General features: G+C 43.6%; 1 protein-coding gene across 1 annotated transcript in view; it reads right to left on the minus strand.

Annotated features, from left to right (window-relative positions):
- Positions 1–13205, minus strand: part of LOC139335668 (forkhead box protein J3-like) — a 60979-nt gene that overhangs the window by 40937 nt on the left and 6837 nt on the right. The window contains exons 2-3 of the mRNA XM_070969387.1: positions 8060–8183; positions 7273–7747 (exon numbers count right to left, since the gene is read on the minus strand). Of these exons, the coding sequence (XP_070825488.1) occupies positions 7273–7632 (360 nt within the window). The 5' untranslated portion in view covers positions 7633–7747; positions 8060–8183. The remainder of the gene's footprint in view (positions 1–7272; positions 7748–8059; positions 8184–13205) is intronic.

Below are 13205 nucleotides of genomic sequence, written 5' to 3' on the forward strand. Positions count from 1 at the left end.
TAAAGCACTTATTCTGCATGACCATACTCTATAACTACTAGGCCATTAAGAGTTTTCCCTCATTAACCTCCTAATTACTCCTTACTGATAGTAAAGATGTTATTGTATATCAATTATGATCTTCATGACCCTGAGCTCCACAATAAGGAATTAATAAGTGCATTATATGAGTAATCAAGAGCCAATATGCCACTAATATGGATGCAGCTAGTTAATGGTGAATATGTGATCCTTAGTATATATCGTGACTGCGGTTTCATGTAAAAGCATCCGCTCTCTAACTCTGTGCATGTTCGATTGCAGTGAAAAGCACAAACTTGACAACAACTGAAAGCAGTTTTTGCTGCTTCACGCCATTTGTTTGTGCTGGATCAAAGCTAGCTTTTACATGAATTCAATACCTCCTCTGTCTTTCCATAGATTTATGAAAAACAGAAAACACGGTCACAGAGAGTCGCTGGCAAAACCTGCTTTGGTTCAGTGTCCTTTTTATCTTTTATCGTAAAAAGCAAAACACAGGATTAACTGACACAAAGATCACCCCACACGCATGAGCAGAGCTTCTAACTTTTGTTTTATGACATACTCCGACATGATTAGGGTCTGACAAAAGACAGGCCCTCGTGTCTTTACGGGATACAAACCCAGTGGCTAGCGAATAAGCTCATTCTGTGGTATAATTGTTGCATTCCAGAGTGCTACGGAAACCAGCCTTAAGCCTATTATTAGCCATATGGAGAGTGCTACAGGCCTGACTGGTTAGAGAGGGAAACGTGGTGCTGGACGGGTGCCAAATCCTCGAGGAGATAGCAAGCGAAATTCCTTGCTTTTAATTAAGAATTTAATACTGAGACTGCTATTAGTGATTAGTATGTAATTAAAAGCTCTAGCAGTTACACAGCAAGTATAATTAATAGCTGCATGTGTGCATGTAGTGTATGTGTGTCCGTGCTTATGGAGGGGCATAAAAATGACGCTCGGCCGATAATCTCGAGTTGTTCTTCAAACGATAGCAACAGTATATATTAAAAATCAAAATGTGGTGGAGGGACAGTGGCCCTGGTATACAGCCGAATGAAATTTGTGCAATTATTGTTTCACAGTTCATCCTTAACTTCTCCCAGATTGAGCAAGTAAAGAATATTTCTTGCATAAGGGATGTCCACAGCTCTGAGCCTTTGTCTTTGTCTCTAGTTTTGTATTGAAGACAATTTCCTGTTCAAATTAAAAAAGAAAGAATTTAATGTATTTTGGCCGAGGTGTTTTCATGTCGCCACAGACATGAAAGAATAACTGATCAAGAGCAGAGCTGTGACACGGTACATTGTGGATCAGTTCATTTTCTAGCTTCTATAATAAATATTATTTAGGTTTCCATTATGACAGTGTTTTGAGTGTTTTAAACTTAAAATTGTCTAAAATGCTAGATTTCCTTTTACCATTATACCACAGCATTAAGAAATGTATTGAGTTGTGAAGGTAAACCTGGATTCTTTCAGTTATTGCTGTTTTAGTTACTGAAATTAGGATTTTGTTTTCTAAAGGTTAATTCAATTTGCTATCTGAAATAAGCTTTGACAGCAAAATACCAAAAAATATCACTTTAGAGTCAAGGTTTAGTTTGAATTACTTTGAGAATCAAATATTTCTAGTGCAGTGTGGAGAGGGAGACTTTGAACTTGACACACAGACACAGACACAGACACAAAGACAGACAGACAGACAGACAGACAGACAGACAGACAGACAGACACACACGCACGCATGCACGCACATACGCACGCACGCACGCACGCACACACACACACAAGTTGTGTTTATATCACTTGTGGGGACATTACATAGACTTACATTCATTTCCTGGAGCCTTACCCTAACCATAACCCTAACCACTATCTGCCTATTCCTAACCCTGTACCTAACCTAACCTTACCTAATCCGTAACCCTATCCTCAGTCTGCACCCTAAAATTTAATGATTTACATTAAGGGGACCTGCATTTCGTCCCCATAAGGCAGGTGAGTCCCCACAATGTGACTGTGTAAACAGAATTTTGTCCCCACAACGTGATAAATACCAGGTACACACACACACACAAGCGCGCACGCACGCACACACACACACACACACACACACACACACACACACACACACACACACCAACATCTGGACTGCAGACTGGTCTAATGTGACGTGTAAACTGGGAATGCTGGGCTACATGTAACACTTCTGTATGTGTTACTTAGTGACGAGGGGATCAACACAGAGTCAGAGGTGAGACTCAATTAAACAAGCAGACGTCTGTGGCATTTTCACCACCATCACGCTCTTTTAAAAGGACTCTGTGGAACATGCAGACAAAAGCACACACACATACACACACTGACAGAAGTAACCTGATACATAAGCACTGCATACTATAGAAGTACAGACACACGCACACAGCACACAATAGATCTTCCACTGATTGTCTCAAAGCTGAATCACAAAGTACAGCGGCGAAATTTCAGATGTGCTCATGAGACACAAGCTCAGGAGCCTCGGTGCAGCAGCCACATAATGACTCTCAGCAGCCAACGACAACAGCCTTCCCCCACATACGCAAGTACACATGACAATACGCTCCGACCTCCACGGCGCTCAGTCGCAGATCTCCCACAGAGCAGGCAGGAGAGGACTGGAGCCAGAATAATGGCCTTGTGCTGATTCATATCAGGTGATTGTCTGTGACATGTGGTGTTCAGCCAAAGGCCAAAGGCCATTGTGGTAGGACTGCCCTTTACAACGTCACATTAGGCCTTGCTAATTCGCAGGCAATTAGCCCGGCTGCATGGGAGCTAGCCTGAGGCGATGGGGGTCGCAAGAGAGCAGGTTAGTCAGCACATACTGCAACAAGCTATTTGCTGAAGGTACAGGTCTAGACTGCATTTCTCGAGTGGTAAATAATGGGAAGGCCTGCACATTTCAGAAATAATGTAGCACTGGGGTGAGCTTTGAATAACCATCATTTCCCATCATTATATTCAGGCTGAACAGAATAAAATAGAGCAGCATAGAATACAGATTCATATTTTTTCATTTCATCGATTCATCATTTAGTTTTTAAAATACAGTGAAAAAATGGCCATCACCAGTTTTTAGAGCCAAATGTGATATCTTTAAGTTCCTTGTTTTGTCCCACCAGCAGTCCAAAACCAAAAGACATTCAATTTACAACATGGACACATTTTAGAGGCTGAATCCAATAAATGGTTTGCTTAATAAGGGACTCCATTTTCAAAATTGCTCTGTCAATCAACTCATTGTTTCAAAACTTAATAGAATCAAACTAAATAGAAGAGAAAATAACAGTATTGTCCACCAAGACTTTATTATTTCATCAAGATATAAAACACAACATACAGCAGAAAAGATAAAGAGAGTGAGTTATAAAACGCTGAAATATAATATAAAAGGAAAGCTTAATTAAGAAAAAACATAACATAAAATACTTCACACAAAACAAAACATTTCTGTCGGGCAAGGTCAGTTTCCAGAGTTTAAAATTTCTGATTGGGATAAAAAAAAGAGAGATATTCTCAAAAGACCGAAAGCAGACTTCATTACAGATGACTCACGGTTACAAACCAAGACCACGACAGGAAGCGAGAAAAACGAGAAAACCCTGTGTGGGTTTGGTCCCCCGCTGTGCACTCACTATGAGTCGTGGTAAAGGTGGAACCTCGAGTGGAGGGACACGTGGGTGTGAAGGGGCTGTGAGGGGGCTGCGGAGGGCATGGGAAAAAAGAGCAGCGTAGGACACAGACAGAGAGTGGGAGAGGCTGGTAAAGATAACGGGGGAGATAATGCTGTTCCAGCGATACAGAATAATGACGCAGCCTGATGCAACGCTGTTTGCATTCCCCTCCTGCATACTGTAACTCCAGTTTAATCCTTTGCTTTAAAAATGGAAATGCTACGCACGCATAGCACACGAGATGAATTTAGGAGCATCAACGGGTTCCATAAACAAATGCCTTGTGCATTTGTGTTCTATTTAGTTTCAGGACTTCTTTGTTGCAGACTCTAAACCTCCTCCACAGCTCTGGAGCAAGGCTCTCGTCAGTGCTTCTCGGAGGGAAAGACCTCTCCATATTCATTTCCAGCAGAGACACACAAATCTCACGACCTTGGAAAGCCACTTGATTGTAAGAGCTAACTAGATTTAGGCCGTTTAATGCACGTGAAAGTGCGTGTGCATGCGTGTGTGTCTGTGTGCTGCTGCAATGCATGCGGTAAGCCTGTGGTGTTCAAGCAGTGTATGTGCTCGTGTGATTTCTATGTATGAAAACTGGCGCGTGTGTGTGTGTGTGTGTGTGTGTGTGTGTGTGTGTGTGTGTGTGTGTGTGTGTGTGTGTGTTGTCCTGGTTTCAACTCTGCCGTTCCTGCACTCTCACATTATCATACAGAGCAGACGGAGTGCGTGTGCTGGGTAGTAAAACTCTCCTCTGCTCTCTGACAGTCTCCTTTCTCTTCTCCAACTCGACCCCCCCCCACCACCACCACCACCACCCCCCCGATCTCCCCTCCTGCTGTGCTCCCCGTGTGCAATCTGTAGACTGCACACGTACACTGCCGACCTGAGCGGGAGTCTCTCTGTAGGTGTACGAGCTTGTGTGTGTGTGCAGGCGTGTGTGGCAGAGGGTGAAGGAGACGGCAAGCACGGCGGACCGTGTACAAGGCGTTTTCTGAAAGCTGGAGCGTTCGCCTTGAGTCGGTACATTCAGAAAACACGCATTTCAAAGTGCGTGCTCGCGATGCACGCGCGTGTGCGTGCGCTGACGATGTCTGCCGAACGTGGCAGCCAGACAATCTCTGTGTCTGCGTCCCACTGTGTACAGCTGACAGCAATCACCTGAACTGGAATGAACCGGACTTATGTAACTTTTCCTGTGACGGCCATGGTTGGTATAAAACAAGCCCCACTGTGCCGAATCGGGTCATCCAGGAAGCAAAAGTTTACAGCTTTTTCTCAAAGACACGGAGATGTAACTTGTGCTTTACCTTGAAGTGCTGCAGAGCTCTTAATTTGTTACTTTACATGCTTCTAAAATGTCAGTTCATGCACAGTTCAGCGGATGTGAAAATGTATTTTCTCCTTTTTAAAGTGCTGCGCTTTGAACACATCCTGTCATATGCTCTTATACTGACAAATAAACAACTTTTGGTATCTCACAACAAACCCTCCGCACTGATATCATGGTCAAATGCCAGAACATGGGAAAATATAACCACAATGCCATCGGTTCTGTGCTTTAATGATGCCACTAGAATGCAGCCACACACACAAATCAATGAATCTCGAGGTGTAATTATGGGATACTAAAACATCCTGGCACTCAAATACAACCAGCAGGAGAAGGCAGTCATGAGCTGCAGCGAGAGAAAGCCTGAATGGTCTTAATAACCCCTATCCTCTCTCTCCGAACAGAAAACGAATTGATTGAATCCTACATGCAGGTAAGAAGCTCTGCCAACACAACCTGGCTTGTATCATAACCTTTTTGTCTCCGTTTCTGGCATGCAGCTCTGCTCAGGGAATGGTGTGTTGAAGATTATAGACGGGGAACAAACACAGGTTCGTGAAAGGGAAAGAAGAGAGGAGAGGAGTGAGTGACTAAGAGAGAGAAGGAGTGAGGAAGGGGAGCGGGGGGTTTGGTGAAGTGCAAGTACTTGGGAGATGAAGATAGAAAGTGAAAGAGAGAGAAATAATGAGAGAAGAAGAAAAATGTTCCCGCTCTCAGAGAGATGAATTGGTTGATAGTTTGCAGACAGCCTTTTCGATGTGTCAGTAGAAGGACTATATTCATCCCCTTCTTCACTAATAAGGTAGAGAATCCCCAAGACACAACCGTAGGGATCTATTCATTTGTCTCCAATAACACAGCCACCTTTCTGCTCATATTAGCCAGGATTTGCATAGCTACATTTACATAAGGATTTAATAATGTTGTCTGAATGAGGCGAAATGCATCTGTCAATCATTCTGGTTCACTGAGAGGTTTTCCTGCTCTTCGAGGCAACCACTGGATCAGATTTGTGCATTTTTGAGCACTGGCAATGCTGTTGAGGTTTGATAGCGTTTGATCAAATTTGAATCCAGTATTAAATCCGCTTGTTGAATCCAATTTCTTTCAAATCCCCAATCACATCTCGGTTTAGCCTTGAACATTTAGAAGTTATAAATAACTCAACTAAAGTCAAAGATTCAGATCTGTGGGAGTAACTATGACCTGAAAAGCACGAGGAGACATTGAAATAACAGCTGTCGCCTGCTTACTTTTGCACACCTCATATTTCACGAGCTACTTGCTTCAAAACAGAAGTTTAAATTATTAATATGATATATATGAGAAAGTACAACCAGCATGTTGGACGCCATCCGAAACCTACTTCAGCATTCAAGAATCAAAACTTTAAAATGAGCAGCAGCATGATGCACTAGATTGACAAGGAGCAACAGTCAAAAAGAGCAGCTACATTAAAATAATGTCCTAAGAACAAGGCCTCAAATATTGCATATGTGCATCCAAAAACTAATTGTCCTTTAATGTAAAAAACCTTTTCCATAAGTTACTGACTTCCTAAAATATTTCCCCCTGTTATGATTACCAGGAACCACATGATCAGTGCTGGAGTGCACTAGGATCCAGTTGGATCCGCTGCAGTATCAGACACGTTGACACACAGACTCGAGATCCATGGCAGTGAAATGAGACCCTACCAGACCTGATTATGCTTAGTATACTTTGGACCTGGTTCGACTCATGTCCCAGGTCAAGCCTCAGAACTGAGTGGACCCGTGAAGACCTCTAATTCCCACTACTGAAGCGGACATGACTCACCTCTCTGTTGGTCATACTTAACTGCAAAAACAGTTCACAGTCCAACCGTGATCATGGGGTTGTTTTAGAGCGTGTTCTCAAGTCAAGTTGGAGAATTGATGCTAATAAGCTACAGCTGATGTAATTTGCAGTCGCTGATGTTTGTCATGTCAACAGAAGTAACAGAGCGAAAGTCAGCACTAACCAAAAAGGGGAAGCCTGCACTCTGAATGTTTTGTACTTTATTTTAAGAGTGAGGAGAGATTAAAAAATAGTGGATATTTAGACTTGTCAGCTTTGAGTACTTAGCAAATAACGGTATTTAAGCATCCTAGAACAGACCCAAACTGGAGCCAGAGCTTAAGCCTAAAACACTCCACATCATACTTGATCTCTCGTGTCCCCTTACCTTCCAGCCGCTGCCTGCCTCTCGGTAGTAGGGGAAGTTGTCACAGATCCACTGGTAGATCTCACTGAGGGTCATCCGTTTGCGTGGCGAGCCGTTGATGGCGAAGGTGATGAGGCTGGCGTAGCTGTAGGGTGGTTTACCGTCCCTGTGCTGTGCAGCTTCCTCCTGGTCCAGCGTTGTTCCAGGGTCCAGATGGGAGATTTTCTTGCCAGGCCCGTGTCCGTGATGGTGAGCGTGGTGGTGGTGTCCGTGGTGGTGTCCGTGGTGGTGGCCCGCATCCGCCTTCTGGATGGCTGCCCTCATGCTGAGCTGGGGGAGCCAGTCCATTGAGGTCAAGCTACTCTCCAGCTCAGAGGTCATGGTGCTTGTAGGTCAAGGGGTCAAAAGGGAAGGATGAGAGGCTCGGTGACGTGGCGTATGGAGGATCTCCTGTTGGCTCACTGAATGGGTGCTGTGCAGCAGCCTTGGCTCAAGTCTGGAAGAGCAGGAGGTTTGTTTACTACGCCAATTCATCTCTTTAGCTGGAGCAGAAAGCACACTTGGCAGAGACACACAGATGTTAACTTGCACATTATTTTCCACATACAGTGAAGCTTTGTAAAATGGAAAACGTAATATTCTAGCATGTTCATTGCCTGATCTTTAACACTGCACATAGTATACACAAGTATGACTTGCAATGTGAGCTATGGATAAGAAAAGACTGTAATCAAACAGTTGTATTCCTTTAAGTACACAGTGAGAAGCTAAGCAGTATGGGGGACTAGGTATGAGTTAAGTGTCTTACTCTTCCCATTCCTTTCCATCTTTCTTTGGGCCAAAGCATCTGGGGAAGTCACCGAAGTGAAAGGTAGAGTCCTTCCCTCGTGCATGTTCACAAGTTCTTCATTTAGCCACTGCAATGGCCGCTGCTGCAACGCACAAACACAAAACCACACAAGACGGTGAGCTCGCGCTGCCAGACAGCCTTCATAAGATATTAATATCGCACAACCGCTCAACTGGCCTCGGCATCTGTCCAACCCGATTAAAACTCTTCTCTTTTTCTCTCTCTCTGCTCTGTATAACTGGATTGCCTCTCACTCTCCTTCCCTCCAAAGTGGAAATGGCAATTGGATCTGCAGAGTGACTAAAAGCTGGGGAATTGTTTTCACAAGTGCCTGCCAAATGGGGGGAACAGCTCGGGAGGAATTCCAACCCTCTAGAGGAGCCGAAAGGCTCGTCCCCTTTCCCTCTCTGTGTAACCCCCCCCCACAGACACACACACACACACACACACACACACACACACACACACACACACACACACACACACACACACACACACACACACACACCGTGTTCCCATTCTCTGAGTCTCGACGTGCCTCACTCTCCTGTCAAGTCCATGCTCATGCCCCCCACCCCCACGCGTCTCAGATCCTGCTCAGACAGACACAAACAATGAAATAACTAAAGAAGCCTCAACATTTTAATTTGGTAGCTATTTTTAGAGCGGGACTGAACTTAAAAACGTGTCCTGTGTCAGAACTTTTTTTTTTTTTTTTTTTTTTTTTTTTTTGGTAGTGGGGGCTTTTGCAAATAGTTTTAGCATGATTCAAGAAAAAAAAAAAAACAGAGACAATCGCTTGGTAGAGAAGTTACTCACCAATTGTTCTGTACTTCAGTCAGTCACAGAACATTCGTAGATTTGTCACTACTGGACTGAGAATGTCATGTAACTGTTACTCATCACTGGGGTGAAGATGTTGCATTCAGACACACTGTGATTCAACAAAGAGAACTGCCTCGTTTAGTGCCTGGTGCTTTGGAAGATAAGTGTCCTACATACTGGGAAGTGCAGGTAAAACTATAAATTTTCTGAAAGGTACAGATACAGAGAGGGCCAGTGTCAGTGAAGAGTTAACAATGGCTGGATGAATTCCGCCTCCTAAGAATACAGAAATCTAAATCTGAGCCTTCATCTACCATCCCATGCAGTAACCTTCGTATGTCCTTGAACAACAAAGAGCCTCTTGGCCCACGCATTTTCCATTCATGCTCACTGTATATAATCAAGGTGGGAGAACTTCAATGTGCCTTCCCACCAGCAGGAACACAAACCCCTCTGTCTCTCTTTCCTCCGATCCCCCTGGAGAGCCAGGATGAAGAAGAAGGGAAATACTCAGCTCCTGCAAAAACCGTGCTTAATTACAAGTCGAAAAAAAAAAACAAAAAACAAATGTTTAGCAGCAGACTCATCAAGCCAAACAAGCCAGGCAGTGGGACCAGGGTAAGGAAAGAGGAACCAAGTGAAGAGATATGCCCGATGAGGCCTCTTGCACAACACCACCCCCATCTCCTCCTCAAGGCTCTGCCACTGTGGGAGAAGCCATAGCCAACCCCCCCTCTTCCAAATCCCAAGAAGCCATCTTAATTAGTGCACCTTTTCCTTTTCTTTTTTTTTTTTTGCTGAAGGGAAGGTAGCATTGCTAGTTGTAGCGATGGTGGGTAGGTGGGGATGGGGGTGGTGACACACAAGACACAGAACAACAAGTACTTATTTTCTCCTCATTAAAAGGAGGCTCAAGCTGCAAATCAGCCTGCCACAAGCCCTGACCTGCTGTGCTGCCGTGGCTGTTGTTGTTGAGAAGTTTGGGAGCGTGGGCTGGCTGCACGGCGGCACGGTGTAGCTTCGCACCGCTAGCCTGGTGAGGCGTTGGGATGATGAGTAATAGAAGAGAGCGGAGAGAGGAGAGGAGGGGCATGACTTGGCTTCTGGGGAGAGGGGCCCTGCTGGGTGGGTAGACGCAACCAATTACCTAGTCGACTCAGTCAACTGGTCCCACAGTGACTGGGCTAACCTCAGCACTGTGCCTTTTGTTTCTGATACCTGCTGTTTCACATCAGTCTCAGAGGCCTGCGTGGTATCAGGGAAGAAAAATGATCACAGCAGAGAGGACGGCTTACAGTATATCTCTGCATTTCTATCTATAGAAATGCAGGCACCGTATGCGTAGATGCTGAGTGCTAAATTCTTAGTTTAAAGGGGGCTTATTCATCTCAGACGATCTGGGTGTACTGAAACAGCCATTTGTACGATATACACCCATACAATGAGAAGAAATTAACCCCTCGACATCATACTCAGATCCATATCAGAAGTGTCTACCTCAGTCATTTTTAACATGTATTAAATGCAGGTGTCTTTAAACACTGCACTTTAAAAATTGACTATTATGTTATTATGGCAACAATTAGACCTGTAAATAGAACAATATAAATCTGAACCTCATTAAGAATACTAATTATCAGCTTCCATTCATTAATATACATCAACTGTATGCTTATACATTAACTGACCAGATACAGGATCTCTCTGTTGCAGGGCAGGAGGGAACTAATGGTAGCGCAGCGACTGGGGGCTCATGCAGAAACCCGACTAACACCATTTCTGCACATGCTAGCCAAAAACCCACAAGATTCAACTTCGTATCACTGATCAGGAAACATCAAAAACTTACCAACTGGGCAGATTTCAAAGAGCTGTAGTTGAATAAAAATAAAGGAAGCGAGGTGGGGATATTCTGGCAGCTGATCATAGAAAAAAAACAGTGTTTGATTAAATAGTTTGAATGCTTGTGGTATGAATGTGCATGGGAACATACATTTTCTGAGTTAGGCATTTGGCTAACATTAGTGGGTATCAAAAGAGGTTCAAAATCTGGCAAAAAGGAGCACATGTGGCACCTCAGATTTTCATCTTTTTACCCGACGATAAAAAAAAGAGCACATAAAAAGTTAACTTGTGTGACTTGAAAGTTGTGAAATATTAGCTGGCACTTCCAGAAAAAAAGATTACAAGCACTAATATAAAAAGAAGAGCAAGGATTTGGACGTTTATGAACAAGAAATCTTTCTCCTCCAAAGAATTTAAATACATCACTCTCTGCACTGTGGATGGAGCTTTCATGACTGGGAACATTGTCCCTTTAAAAGAGTTGAGCGTCTGTGTGTGATTGAATGTATTCACCCATTAGACTTTGTAGCTGTGATGCACTCACTCAGCTGTATGCATCACTAACAGCTAACAGTCCCCCGCTGCTAGCAGGCTTTTAGACTGAGAGAGGCTTTACAGTTCTGCATTTTAATAGAGAACTTTGAATGGAGTGACGGGGGATGGGTGAGAGAAGTGGGGAGGGAGCCAAAAGAAAGAGGCATCAAAATATTTTCTGAGGAAAATGAAGTAATGACAAAATACCCACCCGGAGCGTGCAGAGCAGAGGGGGTTTCTGGGAAGGACTGCCTTGGCAAGGGTAAGGCTAATGTGTCAAAAGAAAGTCTGTAGGCATACTGAGCGCTGTCATGTCTAGGAGTGTGGGCCATTCAAAGGAAGGAGGAAAAGGTCCAAAAAGCAGTATTGAACGTCTTAATTACTTTCTGCTTCAGTGCCAGAAAACATACCCCTGAAAAGGTTCAATTATAAGATATCAAGGCAAATCAGCTGCCCTTATGGTGGCTGCTTGCTCATCTCTCAATGGAGCTGGGTTAAGCAATTATCGTTTGATACTGTCTACTTATTCTCAAAGGAGACCTGGAGAGGCATCGATGTAATGCACCGTTTCAAACTGAGATACATTCTGTGTCCTTAGTCCTTAAAGCGAGTGGTCAGGCAAACTAATGCCTGAAAGGAAAAATAAGCGGGGAAAAAGAGGAATACAGAGGACGATAATTTATCCATGACAGCACACTTTCATCAGCGGTTTCTGAATACTGATGGTTGGCCCATGTCAACCAAGTCAATCAAGTGGCATCTCAAATGAAACAGAACGTGCTGATTCATTCTCCTCTGGTCTGAATCAAAATCTGATTGAAAGACGGTAAGAAAATCAGCAGTTTCCCTTGAATCCCCAAAGGCCTAGAATAAAATATGTCATCGGCGAAGCCCACACAGAACACCTGGAAACATCTGCCGAGGTAGAGGGAGTTAGCAACCCTGAAGACTTACCTCTGCCGACTAGGAAAAAGCTATCACAATTCTAGACTCTGACAACGGCGAAGTTAAAAAGGCATATTTTGTCATAAATAAAACATAGGAGTGCAGCATTTCGGCAAACTCCCCCAACGAACGGTCCCAAGAGAGAGATGGGATGCTGTTTGTGAACTCATGCTTTGCACAGTAAAGGGGGCTATAGCACTGCGTCACCACGACTCAAGCTACATTCCCACATCCAGCCCTATTCAGCAAGGACTAGTTCTCTTTAAAAATTCATTAATTTACAGCAAAAATAGATTAAAGCGCCCAACTGCACCAACCTAAAAAGTTTGGCTTGTGAATAACATTAATAATGGAAGCGAGCATCCAAAACCTAGAGGCCCTGGCTCGGAGGCATGGCTGAGGTTTTGTTGCGCTTTATAATGGAGAGTAATTTACATTTTTTAGAAGTATTACAGCTTTTTGATGCTTGTTTATAATTGCATTGTTTTACATGCAAATTGGCGAACAATTGTTACTCATTAAAACATAACCAGTAGAGTGCAACAACAATCTCAGTTTGTGCAAGACACAGGATTTACATCAGGTTCACAAGAGAAGCTTGTGCACTGAACTCGTCGCTGGCAGCACCGCCGCTGAGTTCAATCCAAATGACAGCCCTTTAAAAGTGATCATCCCTTATCTTATCTTTTACAGCTTTCTCTTTCAAATCATAGCAATGCTTTACTAACAGAATCAAAGAGGATTTGACTAGATAAAAGGACTGCATTTGAATTCCAATTATGTGTACTTTCCTGGAGGACACAGCAGAAATCACAATGACTGGGAGCACTCAGAGAACTTAAAGGTACTTAAAAAGAGAGTAACTCTGCTCTAATGCGTTGTCAAATTTCTCATCTTCCCAGCCTGATGACAGAGTTGTTTGCTATGGTACAGTATGTAGGCAAATCAACAACTA

The sequence above is a fragment of the Chaetodon trifascialis genome, chromosome 8, assembly GCF_039877785.1.
Source record: "Chaetodon trifascialis isolate fChaTrf1 chromosome 8, fChaTrf1.hap1, whole genome shotgun sequence".
In the NCBI taxonomy this organism is placed as follows: Eukaryota; Metazoa; Chordata; class Actinopteri; order Chaetodontiformes; family Chaetodontidae; genus Chaetodon; species Chaetodon trifascialis.